The 13,723-nt window shown below is 46.5% G+C and overlaps 1 protein-coding gene across 1 annotated transcript; it reads right to left on the bottom strand.

Annotated features, from left to right (window-relative positions):
• Window positions 1-220: 220 nt before the first annotated feature.
• Window positions 221-10,660, bottom strand: PATL2 (PAT1 homolog 2). The gene is made up of 13 exons (XM_073011938.1): window positions 10,337-10,660; window positions 9,040-9,120; window positions 7,790-7,932; window positions 6,953-7,021; window positions 6,579-6,720; window positions 4,580-4,700; window positions 4,389-4,486; window positions 4,190-4,243; window positions 3,961-4,094; window positions 3,661-3,820; window positions 3,024-3,164; window positions 1,792-1,889; window positions 221-1,231 (listed from the first exon to the last, which is right to left on the bottom strand). Exons 1-13 carry the CDS (start codon window positions 10,658-10,660, stop codon window positions 1,078-1,080), a joined length of 1,719 nt encoding a protein of 572 aa, XP_072868039.1. The 3' UTR covers window positions 221-1,077.
• Between the last annotated feature and the right edge of the window lie 3,063 nt (window positions 10,661-13,723).

The following is a 13,723-nucleotide window of genomic DNA, read 5'->3' on the forward strand; positions in this document are numbered from 1 at the left end:
GATTTTGTATTTTTAGTAGAGACGCAGTTTCTTCACATTGGTCAGGCTGGTCTCAAACTCCCGACCCTCAGGTGATCCGCCCGCCTTCGCCTCCCAGAGTGCTGGGACTACAGTCATGAGCCACTGCACCTGGCCAAAAAAAATTTTTTTTAAAATACTAACTGGGTGTGGTGTCACATGCTTGTAATCCAAGCTACTCAGAAGACTGAGGTGGGAGGATCACCTGAGCCTGGAGGCAGTGAGCCATGATGGTGCCACTGCACTCCCACATGGGTGACAGAGTAACACCCTATCTTAAAGAAAAGCAAAAGGACATTCCTGGAGCACTCACACAAAAGATAACCTTCATTACGGGTTTTAACTTACAAGCAAGTTCCAACACATCATTCTATTATCTCTTTAATTATACCTTATTATGCCGTGTCTTATTTTTAGGCACATCATTTAGATTTTTGAAGAAAGGATATGAAAATGTTTGGGGAAGGGTTCTCCAATATATAAAGGCTTAAGAAATGTCTTCAGACTCTCTGGATCCCTGTAAATACAGTCTATACAGCTAGTGTCTGATGATTCAACTTCCCACATATATGTATTCCAGAACAAACAGATCAGTAGATCCAGGCAAACCTATAAAGAGAACAGGTGTTAACTGCAAGCACAATTCTACTTTGCAAGCATTTATATTATTTGACTAGTATCTGACTCTAGCAGCAATTCTGAGGACAGAGATGACCATGTTATTCATGCCTATATCCTGGAATAGTTGTCCCTCAAGTATTTCTTGAATGAATGAACTAATTCTTGCCTTCAAATAGCTTAGCACTATAAATGACCAGGTTCTTAAACTAATTCTTGCCTTCAAATAGCTTAGCACTATAAATGACCAAAGCACCTAGAATGAAAGGTTGGCTGAAGACTTGGTCAAGACTGATTACACAGTAAATGTCAGTGTGTAGAACCACTTCTAAAAGCACATGTTCCTTCATGCTCATAATTTAAAAGAAGGAAGTAGTGAAGCAAGTAACAGAACATAGATTGGGCTTGAACAAGGGACTTTGACCTTGTTTCTGTGATGACTTACTCCATCCTGGCCTCCAGCTGCTGAACCAATTGTTTGTCCACGTGGTGACAGAACAGGGGAAGTAGGTTGCTGGGGAAAGCTAGGGGTTCTGCCAGAGAGGCTGTAGGCATTTGGGCTATTTCCCAGGCAATCAGAACCACCATGTCTGTCCTAGAGAGCATAAATATAAATATAAGCAAACAAATTTGCTTAAGAAACAGACTCAGGGCCAAGGTTATTATCTTTCCATTGCTACTACCATTGTCCCCCACCCCCAGGTAGCAATTCAGAGGTAACATTTGCATGTTTGCTACATGCCAAGCAATGCTTAGTGCTTTACATATTTCCCTTCCTATTTAATCTTAAGAACTATGAGGGGTTAATACCATCACCCCTAGTTTGTAGATAAAGAAACAAACTAAGAGAAGTGAGAAGTGAAAGAACTTGCCCTAAAGTTATATTGCTAGTGAGTGATACAGTCAGAATTCAAACCTAGGTCTTTTTAAACTCTAAAGCTTGTCCCCTTAGGTACTATGTTATACTGCCTCCTAGAAGAAACCAAAACTCTAGGGCACTATTTTAAAAAAGCAGAACAGCTACAACACTGCTACTTCTTTCTCTATCCAGCCTCCTCCTCAGTACTTGAAATGCCTCAGGAAATACTTCATCTAGCTTAGTCTGCACATCCCAGGGGTAGTGAGATAGTATTTACAAGGCCTTTATGATCTTACCAAGCTGTATGGTCACTGTTGGGTTCCTCTAGGGAAGAATCCAGCGATACCAGCTGCTCCCCATGACTCAGTAGGGCATAGAGCAAAGATATTCCAAACTGCAAGGGACATACATATATTCCAGCGCAAAATGAGTTCACTCTCAGCATTTGGTGCTTTCCTGACTCTTATCTTCCCAACTAAAGGACAGGTTAACATTTAGAGATGGAGCCCAAGATATGCACAAGGGCTGTCAGGTTTTACACTGGTGAGCCAAAGAACTCTCTAACCTTTCCATAGGAATCACTGCTCTGAACTTTTCCAAAAGACACTCTTGGAGAGCTGATTAAATGCATATTTCTAGGCTTGACTCCTAGGAGTAGGAGGTTAGGAATGCCTCCAGGAATCTGAGGCAGGTAGTCTGTGGACTCCACTTTAAGAGGCACTTCTTTAAGCAAAGACCTTCAGTGTGGCATACATGAGATAATCCATTGGGATATTAAAAGACAGTATCAAAATTTTCACATCTAGAGTCTTTTCTTTAAAATTTTCTATCTTATATTTATTATATACCTATTGGCCGGGTGCGGTGGCTCATGCCCGTAATTCCAGCACTTTGGAAGGCCGAGGCGGACAGATCACTTAAAGTTAGGCGTTCAAGACCAGCCTGGCCAACATGGTGAAACCATGTCTCTACTAAAAATACAAAACTTAGCTGGGTGTGGTGGCACACACTTGTAATCCCAGCTACTTGGGAGGCTGAGGCAGGAGAATCACTTGAACCCGGGAGATAGAGGTTGCAGCGAGCCAAGATCGTGCCACTGCACTGCAGCCTGGGTGACAGAGTGAGACTATCTAAAAAATAAATGAAAAATATTTATTATGTACCTATTATTACTAGTGTTACATTTGGTTTATAAACACGTGGGTAGTGTGGTTTAGAATGTTTTTTACTGAAAGAGGTACACAAGAGTTTGGAGACCTGCTCTGGAGGCTCACATCAGCAGCAATCAGGGAGCTTATTAGAAAAACAGAGCCGGCGCATGGGCCCCACCCCAGACCCACTGAATGACTGAGTGGGACCACGGAGCTGGGTTTAATAAGCTAGCCAGGTGATCCTGTGCTTACTAGAAATTGAGAGGCACTGCAGAGGATAAGATTTGTGGAGAGATGAGACTGTCCCCCAACTTATCCCTTATCAGTGATACCAACCTGAAAGCCATCTATGGAAAAAAGCCTCCTAGACATGTTACCTGATTCTGAAGCACCACGGTGACTGGCCGCTCTGAGGAGCCAGGTGGCAACAGCATTAATCCCTGAAGTCCTTGGAGGAGTTCATGGAGGGTCAAGTGACTGATACATTTGCCCAGAGGTTTGAATAACATTTGTAGGGCCTGCAAGAAGATCAGTAAGCACCTCCCGAATCCCACTACAACTTCCCCTCCCTTTACCTTGCCTCCACAGGCCCTTCCATCGCTGACTGTCTTTGGCACATCTTGGTGAGGTTACTTACCGGGCTTATCACCACTATGACTCTCCATCCCCAACACTGACACCTTCAGTACCTACTCATCCTAGGATGCCTTCTCTAAGAAAAGTAGATAGGGGCTCAACATTTATCAGGGCGTCCTAATCTTTTACTCAGACCTCCTCAGCACACTGACACCTGTGCGACCATACACCTGTTGCTTTTTGTTTGTTGTACCTAAAGATGATCCACTGTTCCTGTAATAGTTCTGTAACTTCCTTGCCTGAGGGTGGCAAGGCCAGCATCCCTCACTGTGCCCAGCACCTTCTCTGGCATCTCTGGGGCATGTGGGGACTGGAGGGGAGATATGACCCCTAACCTATTCAGGAGACCATTCTCTTCTCCACTCAATGCCACAGTACCTGATCAGCCACATCCCTCCGGACCAGGAGGGGCAGATGGTGGGTGATAGCCAAAAGAATGGTAACAGCCTGATCCTGGGCCAGGAAGGGGAGCAGCCGGGCCACCAGGGCCTTCCCCTTCCTCACAGAGAGCACCTGCAGGAAGCCATCTGCTGCCTCCCTACAAGGGAGAGAGGGGAACATTTTCAGAACTCTGCATCGAGGAGAGGGATACATGCCAGAAAGCAGAGGCAGAAGCAAGACCAGTGTCTTTGCTGCTCTTTCCCTACCTGGGCTGAGGTGGAACCCTCCCACACTCACTCCAGGTTGTTCTGCTCCTGGGTCTTTAAGGTCTGGAAGAGCTTCTCAACCTGGTCGCTTTGCTGCTCAGAAAAGCAGGGCTGTGGAGGCCTATACTTCCAGCCCTCCTCTATTTCTAGTAACTGAAGGAACATCTGGGAATTTGAGGGTGGAAAAAGAAGTAAATTTGGGTACTATCTCATTCTCAAAGGTAGGTTCGGAACTCGTCCCTAAAGAACTGATATCTCACCTTCTCAATCCGGTATAACACCCGAAGCCTCTGACTGCTTGCAGCTTCTATATCCTAGGAGAAGAGAGTCGCCAGCTATCAGCTATACTGCCACTGCCACAGCCCCAGCCCAGGCCCCTGACTAGCTAGAGATTGAGCTGGAAAGGCTAGAAACCTTCCAAAGGGGAGAGAAAAAGGTCTGGGAAGATAATGCTCCCACCTGCTCTTGAGTTCCATGGGGTACAGCATCAATAGCTCGGCGAGGGCTGAAGCACGTCGACACAGCTACCTGGCCCAGGGAACCCTCGATTCGGACTACTGCATGAGAAAAGAGGCACATTTCCCTCCCTCTTCCCACGCTTTGTCCACTCAGATGCCCAGCCCAAGTCAGCAGGCCAGCCCTGACCCTACCGGACTCATAAGCCTCTGCCTTCTGAATGTAAGGCGTTACCAGCTTGAGGGACTCAACCTGGTTTCTTCGTCCAAGTAGCTCTTCGTCTACCTGCTTCTTCTCTAGCTTCTGGTAATATTCCTGAGAATGCATGGAATAGGAAACAAAAAACCAAAACTCTATATTCATCTTTTGACCTTAGAATTAAGTTTCTCAAGTGCAGCCTCTTAAGTTTTTTTTGTGTGTGTGTTATAAGGTTTGTTGTTTGACACAGGGTTTCCCTGTCACCCAGCTGGAGTGCAGTGGCACAATCTCTGGCTCACTGCAACCTCCCTGGCTCAAGTGATCCTCCCACTTCAGCCTCCTCAGTAGCTGGGGCCACAGGCACGTGCTACCATGCCTGGCTAATTTTTGTATTTTTGTAGAGATAGGATTTCACCATGTTGCCCAGGCTGGTCTTGAACTCCTGGACTTAAGCAATCAGCCCGCCTTGGCCTCCCAAAGTGCTGGGATTACAGGCGAGCCACTGTGCCCAGACAAGCACAGCCTCTTAACACTCTTTCCTACAACAATCATTCCAGAAATGATGCTGATACCTTAGGCCCTCCTTGCAGTTATTCTAAAGTGTCTTAAGCACCCTGGGCCCCACATCACCCATCTTGGAATTTACATAGGCAGAGAGCAAAGTGGAGAGCCAGTGAGCAAACCTGTTCCAGCGTCTGTAACCTTCCTGCATTCCTCATGCCCTAGTACACACACACTGCATACCACCTGTCCTCCCCACTTCCCCATTTAATCTTGTGACCTCACCTGTGCTTTCTAAAAATCAGTTATCTGATGATATGAGGGCCATCCAGAGGTTGAAGAACAGAACTAGCCATAGAGATGTGTTTGTTGGTTGCCCTCTAGGCCAGTTTTATACTTCTGTGGATTCACTCAGCAGCTCTGACATTTTCTTAAAGTTGAGAAATCCTAAACTAAAATCCACTGACAAGCCAAACAAGGATTTGAAAAAGGCTCTTTTGTTTAGAAGCAATGCCAAAAATGTGAGAGTACAAAACTATTTCACTTTCAGTGGCCCTTGCAGAAAATGGAGGGCTTTTGAAGCTTGGTGGAAAGAAAGGAAAAATACCTAATGTAAATGAGAAGGGAATAAGGATGGGGCCCTGGATGGGAGGCTCACAGATGTTGAAGTGAAAGTGAAACAGCTAGCCGGGCGCAGTTGCTCAGTTGTTCACACCTGTAATCTCAGCACTTTGGGAGGCTGAGGTGGGCGGATCACTTGAGGTCAGAAGTTCAAGACCAGCCTAGCCAACATGGTGAAACCCGTCTCTACTAAAAATACAAAAATTAGCTGCGTATGGTGGTCCATGCCTGTAATCCCAGCTACTTGGGAGGCTGAGGCAGGAGAATCACCTGAACCCTGGAGGTGGAGGTGGCAATGAGCTGAGACTGTGCCACTGCACTCCAGCCTGGATGACAGTGGGAGACTCTGTTTCAAAAACAAAACAAAAAACCCACAATAGCCTAGACAACCCAAAAACTTGTGGACAAAGACTTGCCCCATAAATCAAGGCAGAAGGAAGCAGGGGAAAATGAGTGAAAATATCTGCTGTTGTTTGTTCAGTTAAACAAACTGAATCCCACTATTTATAACATCCCTGTGCTTTAGATCTAAAAAGTGAAAGTAGATGAATATAACAAGACATTTCTAAGCATACAAAGGTGGGAAAGTCCATATTTCCTGGGTGAACAGGGAAAATTCTTAGCAAAGAGTGGAGACAAAACCTAAGTGTGTTTGGGGAACTGGAAATAATCAGTTGGCTGAAACGTAGGAGGAGAGAGAGAAATGAGCTTGGGATGTCAATTTGAGAAATATGGCCCCCATCCTGTAGTGATTCTCTCTCCCACCTGAACAGACATGAACTCTATGAGCAGAAGAGAGGATCAGAGAGGGCCCGGGAGTCCAGGCCCGTTTGACCCAAGGTCAGAGGCAGGGCTGAGTACTGTGGGGCTCACCTGGTAGTAGTAATCATCCAGGCGGGGGTTTATACTCTGCAGTTGCACCATCTGCACTTTTATCACCCAGTCCTTCTCTTTTCTGGTCATGAGGTTAGCATAGGGGTCTGGCTGCTGAGACCAAGGCTTCTTGGCTGGGGGACTTTAAGCCAGGAAGAACAACCCTTTAGACTTACCCACCACTGCCACTTCCTAAGGAGTGTGGTGAGCAGGAAATGGGGGATCTCTGGGAAGGATGGAGCAAGCACAGAGGTGGGCAACAGTATGAGAGTTTTAACCACCAAATGGGAGCTTTGAGGGAGACGACTGGTCACAAGGGGAGACCCAGCATGCAGATGGGTTCCCCTCAACCCTGCTCCTGGTCTGGGCTGTACCTTGGTGTTTGACTATGCTGCTGCTGCTGCAAGATCCGTTGGTGCTGAGGGTGGAGCTGGGTCAGATGACTGGGAAGACAAGAAGTAACTTGAGCTGGGTGGAAGGAAGCTCTCAGTTCTCTGCCCCCTCCATTCATTCAGCACAGGTCAGCTAAGGTGAACATCTAAGGAACCTTATCTTTAGGTACTTTCCCAAAGTCGGCCACATGGCACATCATAGTCCTAGACCCATAGGGCTCCCAAGCTCCTTCAACATCTATTTTCCTGCAGTTTGGCTGCAGGAAATCTTGGCACAGTAGAAAACCTTTTGGCCTGGTCATCAGGAGTTCTGAATCCTAGTGGCAGTTCCATCATGCTAGCTGATCGCAAATAAATTTTTATTTTTAATTTTTTTTGAGATAGTCTCCCTCTGTCATCCAGGCTGGAGTGCAGTGGCACAGTCTCAGCTCACTGCAACCTCTGGCTCCTGGGTTCAAGCGATTCTCCTGCCTCAGCCTCCCAAGTAGCTGGGATTACAGGCTCCCACCACCATGCCCAGCTCATTTTTATATTTTTAATAGAGACAGGGTTTCACTATGTTGTCCAGGCTGGTCTTGAACTCCTGGCCTCAAGTGATCCTCCCACCGCGGCCTTCCAGAGTGCTAGGATTATAGGCATGAGCCACAGCACCCGGCTTTAAATAAGTTTTTAATCTTCCTCGGGCTACATTTGTGAGGGAGAAGGAATTACACTATACCTCAGACTTCTCTTACTAGATTTCTGTTTTCCTGTGGCAACTGGTAGGCACGGTCCCCACCCCTCCTCAGCCAGCACCTCCTGAGAACCTCAAATCAGTACCTGAACCTAGGGGGCCACGAGGTCAGCAGGCTGCAGAAAAGAGTTGGGTCTGGTGAGGGCAGCCGAGGTCCAAAGTGCCGTGCTGGAGAGCTGGTGCTGGGAAATGTAGGCCAGAAAGGGATGGGCGACAGGTAGTCCAAGGTCTGAGAGAGGAATTAAGAGGTCTGGGAGAATGCCATCTCCACCAAAAGAATGCTGCTGTTGTTGTGAGGGCTCAGTTCCTTTCCTGCCTTTTCCCCTCAAGAACTTCACCCAACATTGTGCCATCTTGTGAGTCCCTCAAGGCAGCTTTGAGGGCACCAGACTGTGGTTCCTGCCCTTGTTTCTTTTCCTTTTCCTTTTTTTTTTTTGAGACAGAGTCTCACTCTGTCGCCCAGGCTGGACTGCAGTGGCATGATCTCTGCTCACTGCAAGCTCCGCCCCCTGGGTTCACGCCATTCTCCTGCCTCAGCCTCCTGAGTAGCTGGGATTACAGGCATATACCACCAAGCCTGGCTTTTTTTTTTTTTTTTTTTTTTTTTTTTTTTTTTTGTATTTTTAGTAGAGATGGTGTTTCACCATGTTAGCCAGGATGGTCTCGATCTCCTGACCTTGTGATCCACCTGCCTCAGCCTCCCAAAGTGCTGGGATTACAGGCATGAGCCACCACACCCAGCCCTACCCTTATTTCAACAGGGCTTGACTAGGAAGCAGCTCTTTATTCCCTGACACTGTGGGGTCATGTGCTTTTCCTACTATTTGGAAAGTCAACACCTCTCACTCTCCTCTCTATGATAGCCTTCTCTTGGGCTGTTTTCAGCCGCTGGGGCAGTACTCATCTGTCTTTTTCTGACTCACTTGAAGCCCTCCTCAAAACTCTAATTCTTTCTAGTTCTCCCTGCAGGATATCGTCATTCTTGAATTCCTCTACCCCAGGCCATGTTCCCATTACACAGTTAAGTGAAGGGCAGGTGCTCTTTCCAGCTAAGGGCTGGCCATCTGCTGAAAGATTGCCTAAGGCAGGAGTAGTTTGTCCTTGTTCATACACATGGCCAGTTGTCCCAGTACCACATATGAAGGTGTCTATCCATGCCCGTGGTTGGGCACACCACCTCTGTCATTTATCAAGCTCCTTTATGCTGGGGCAACTCCCATCTCCCATACCCATACCTCACTTTGGGTGCCTTAACTCCAGACCAGGGTTGGGGCCAGATTGAACATAATGGATGGAATCCTCACTATGCACAGTATGAAGGCTGCAGTAGACTCACCTGCCACAGAAAATGCAAGGAGGCAAGTGACATTCCCAGCACACCAGGGGCCTTGACTCCAGGGGAGCTGAGCAGAGCTCTCTGGAACAGGAGGGAGGAACCAGGCTTGAATGGGCCTCTGTAGTGTCTTCTACATTCACCTGTGTTTTTGAGGAGGTGGACGGAGGCAGCAAGACCAGCTATTCCAACATCCAGGGCAGTGGCAACTTGGCCCTCCCTCAGGTTCAAAGTCAACTGGCCCTCCTGGGAGGAATAAGACTACTGCAGTGGTCCTCCCTTATTCAAGAGAGATATGTTCCAAGACCCCCAAGGGATGCCTGAAACTGGATAGTACTAAACCCTGTGTAGTGCTTTTTCTTATATATGCACACCTATGATAGTTCATATTTAAAAATTTTTTTTTTTTAGAGTCAGGGTCTTGCTCTGACACCCAGACTGGAGTACAGTGGCACTATCATAGCTCACTGCAGGCTCAAACTCCTGAGCTCAAGCCTGCCTCCTGCTTCAGACTCCTAAGTAGCTGGGACTACAGGCATGTACTACCATATCTGGCTAATTTTTGAAAAATTTTTTTTTTTTGGTAGCGACAGGGTCTTGCTTTGTTGCCCAGGCTGGTCTGGAACTCCTGGCCTCAAGCAATCCTCTCAAAGTGCTGGGATTACAGACATGAGCCACTGCACCTGGCCAGTTTAATTTATGAATTAGATTCAATAAGAAATGAACAATACAAATAGAACAGTTATAACGATATACTGTAACAAAACTTATGTGAATGTAGTCTCTTAAAATACCTTATTGTACTATACTCACCTATTTTCAGACTACAGTTGACCAAGGGTAACTGAAATGGCAGAAAGTGAAACCACGGACTACTGTATCTTAGTAGTAGGTTGAAGGAAGTTCTGATTCACCTCATATCTACATGGGAGTCCTTCTCCTTCTCCACTAGTTATGGGATCCAAGGGAACAAATACCAGGAACGGACTAGTGAGACAGAGGCCCAGGATCAGGCAAAGATGACTCACCTTTAACACTAGTAGCAGGGCCACCGCCTGTGGGCGATGCACAGCTCTGCTAGGACTGGTTTTAAGGCAAGAACAGCATCAGAAACGAAGTGGAAGACAGGAGAAAGAGGGAAGGAGAGAGTCCCTAGTTCAGGTTCAAGGCTTAAAAACGAAGTGTTAATCCAGAACTTGCCTTGAAAAAGGGTGGAAAAGAGAAGAGGAATGTTTAGTGACAGCCTGTGAGCCACAGACAGTTCAGGACAACCCTCTCCCATTCCCTCCTGCCATGGTACCTGGGTGTTATGGACAGCACCAAGTCCAGTTGGATCCCCAAGATCATTCTCTTCCTCCTCTTCCTCCTCCAGGTCTGGGTCCAGATCCTCCTCCTCCTCCTCTTCCTCTTCCTCCCCTTCATTCTCTTCTTCTTTTTCCAAGTGGCAGGCAGACACCAGCTCCTCCTCAGGAGCCAAAGGGCCACAGGTCTTACCTGGCCCTTGGTTTAAGTGTGGGCCAGAGGAGAAGGTAAAATGGGGGCTCAGGTGTGAGTCTTGTCTAGAGAGGCTACTACTCAATAGCACTTCTGTTCTTAAGCCATCTCCAGCACCACCTTTGAACATAATGCCTCCTGTCCTGTGGATTTAACTCAACCTCCCCTCTCCCAAGTTCCCCTGAACCATCCCCTAGTAAGTCAAATGAAACCTGAGCCAGGTGTGGTGGCTTGTGCCCGTAGTCCCAGGTACTTGGGAGGCCAAGGTGGGAAGATCATTTGGGCCCAGGAGTTTGAGATCAGCCTGGGCAACACAGTGAGACCCTGTCTCTAAATAACAATTTAAAAAGCAAACAAAAGGAACCTGGCAGATACCAAACACCTTCACTTCCACATCACCTCTTCAATTGCTTAAGTTCTAGCACAGCCTTTTCCATCTGCTCTGCCCCACCCAACGCCCTTTCTGTTGCCTCTTTGAACAAGTTCCAGCTGCCCCGACTTACTGCAATTTAACCCTACTGTGTGCCATATACTTTACGTGCATATGTTCATTTAATAGTCATATGAGGCTGTCCTGGGTTGTTATGGATAATTGTGTTAGGTTGGTGAGAAAAATAAAGCCCAGAAGAGTGACCTCTCAGTCACCCACTGTAATATAATTAGCAAGTGGAAGAATTGGGAATGACTTCCGGTGACTCTGGCCACCCAAGCCCATACGTGAAACAGACCAGCAAGCTCTGCATGCTGGGGCATTTATATAACACCACAGCCCACTTGTTGATACCTTCAAGGCATTTCATCTTGGTAGGCTGGTGGACCTCCTTCTTGGCTGTGTCCTCCAGTGAAAGAGCATTGCCAGCCTCTGGAAGGTAAACCTGAGACAAGAAAGAGGCCAAGAGGCACCATCGTCAGTAAGGATGATGTGGCACCCTAAAACAGCCATGGAATCCTCCCAGCAAGATGGTTAGAGAATTCTTGGCCATGGTCTTGAGGAGAGAGACCCCGGGATCTCAGACTGCCATAAACCCCCACCCTCCCAGCTCAGCTCTAGGGAGCTGTCCCACAAAGGGACAGAAATGAGGGACAGGCTAGGAGAAGGAAGGGAAGTACTTCCCAACGGACATCACCAGTCACCATCCGAGTGTGGTGATGCCTTGCTGCCGACACCCACCATCTGACTGTTGCTGCCCTTTCTGTTTAAGTTATTCATAGCAGCCTGGGCCAGGACCTGTTTGCTGCTCCTGCCTTTAAAAGTCCCAGCTCCTCCCCTGCTTACCCATTAAAGGGCCAGCATCCTCCAACCTTTGGGGCCTCATGGAAATATGAGAACATAGTTTAATGATTAAAAAAATCCTTGAACAGAGAAAAGACATAAATTGCATTTTAGCCATCCATGGTTTTTAGTATAGTTTATTGGGATTGATATTTGGGGGCAGATATTTAAAAAGAGGATCCCTGTTTTCCACACCCTTCATTGGTACTTTGTGAGGTTGCATTTCATTTAATCCCTCGGTTTTGCTTCAACAAACTTGGATAGGAAAGCCCTGGGTAGATCCTGGGGAGGATGCCTAGCAACCAAGTTCCTGGTGCTTCAGGGCAGCGTACTTGAAGCCCTCAAGTCCACCTGATGATGCTTGCCCTTCACCAGGTCATGTGAGCTTAAGTCAGCTACTCAGCTCGGACTGATGAGAGACCCCTGTGAATTTGGAAGCCAGATCTTCACGGTAAAAACACTTTTGCATGAGATACACAATCTTACATCTTCTTGGCTGCTCTAATGGCAAACTGGTCCAGAAGCTCAGGAGTAAAAACAAATCAACAACAACAGAAACAGAAACATAGCCGCTCCTGGTAGGCAAAACCCAACACTCTCCCAAGCCTCATCTAACCCTTGGTTCCGTGCCCACATCCTGTGTCCAGCTGAAACCCACATGACTTTGTAGAACTTCTGAATAAAAATAAAAACTAAGTTAATTTCCCTACATCAAAAATGAAAGTTAGGATCCTCTTGTCATCGTGATAAGACCATGATTCTCGGTGCCTTTAAAGGAAAATATTTGTTTCAGAAGTTTTACTGCAAGTCATAAACGGTATGGGTGGGGGAACAAATATAAGTAGCTTGAAAGTTACTGAAAAACTTCTCATATATCTGAATTGGGTTCTGACCTTTTTTTTTTTTTTTTGTGAGATAGCATCTCACTCTGTCATCCAGGCTAGAGTGCAGTGGCATGATCTGAGCAGCCTCCATCTCCCAGGTTCAAGAGATTCTCCTGCCTCAGCCTCCCGAGTAGCTGGGATTATAGGCAGCCACTACCACACCCAGCTAATTTTTGAATATATATATTTTTTTCAGTAGAAACAGTGTTTTGCCATGTTGGCCAGGCTTGTCTCAAACTCCTGACCTCAAGTAATCCGCCTGCCTTGGCCTTCCAAAGTGCTGGGATTACAGGCACGAGCCACCACACCCGGCCAGGTTCTGGCCTTTTTGGTAATGTTATTCAGCTGTTTCTCTCAGGAACTTCCTAATAACGTACTTTGGCACTATTAACCAAAGGACCAAATGGTGAATTTCAGTGTTCTAGAGGTAATTCATTAGGTTGTTGTAGAGATAGATCTTAAGGAGAAACTTGTTGCATGAAGATTTTCATTCTAAAGGGACTTCTGGTATTGACTAGTACCAAAGCAGGTGGATTAGGGCTGAGTCTTTTAAGATCACAGCCCTGCCCTGGCTATTCGGAGTTTCACTTGGGACCTACTGTTTTTTATGAAGGTCCCCTGCCCTTATCTGAAGTCTCATATGTCTACTGATCCTCTGGATGTTCTAACTTTCCTGCCATCATTTAATTATGTTAAGTTTAAGCTAAGCCTATGCTAGGTTTGGGGTACACAGTGAATAAAGCAGATGCTTCCCACAGCCTCTTAGAGCTTCTTCTAGAATAAGAAGTACACACAGGTACACAGGATTGTTGGATCAGATTTTAAAAAGACATTAGAGTGACTCATACCTGTAATCCCAGCACTTTGGGAAGCTGAGGCAGGAGGATCGTTTGAGCCCAGGAGTTCAAGACAAGCCTGGGCAACATAGCAAGACTCTGTCTCTATTAAACAATTTTTCTTAAAGAAAAAACGACATTAGAAATATTTAAATTTGCTGCATAAAACACTTTTTTATGGGGAGATTTTTAAATCCATT

This window comes from Chlorocebus sabaeus, chromosome 26 (assembly GCF_047675955.1).
Source record: "Chlorocebus sabaeus isolate Y175 chromosome 26, mChlSab1.0.hap1, whole genome shotgun sequence".
Taxonomy (NCBI): Eukaryota; Metazoa; Chordata; class Mammalia; order Primates; family Cercopithecidae; genus Chlorocebus; species Chlorocebus sabaeus.

Excerpts from the sequence above, each read along its gene's own strand:
- PATL2 (XM_073011938.1), bottom strand. The coding sequence starts at position 10,660 with ATGTTCAAAGGTGGTGCTGGAGATGGCTTAAGAACAGAAGTGCTATTG. Across the intron at positions 9,121-10,336 it reads GTGCTGTCCATAACACCCAG|AGAGCTCTGCTCAGCTCCCC; the intron begins GTACCATGGCAG and ends CTCCTGTTCCAG. Across the intron at positions 7,933-9,039 it reads CCTTGCATTTTCTGTGGCAG|ACCTTGGACTACCTGTCGCC; the intron begins GTGAGTCTACTG and ends TTCCTCTCTCAG.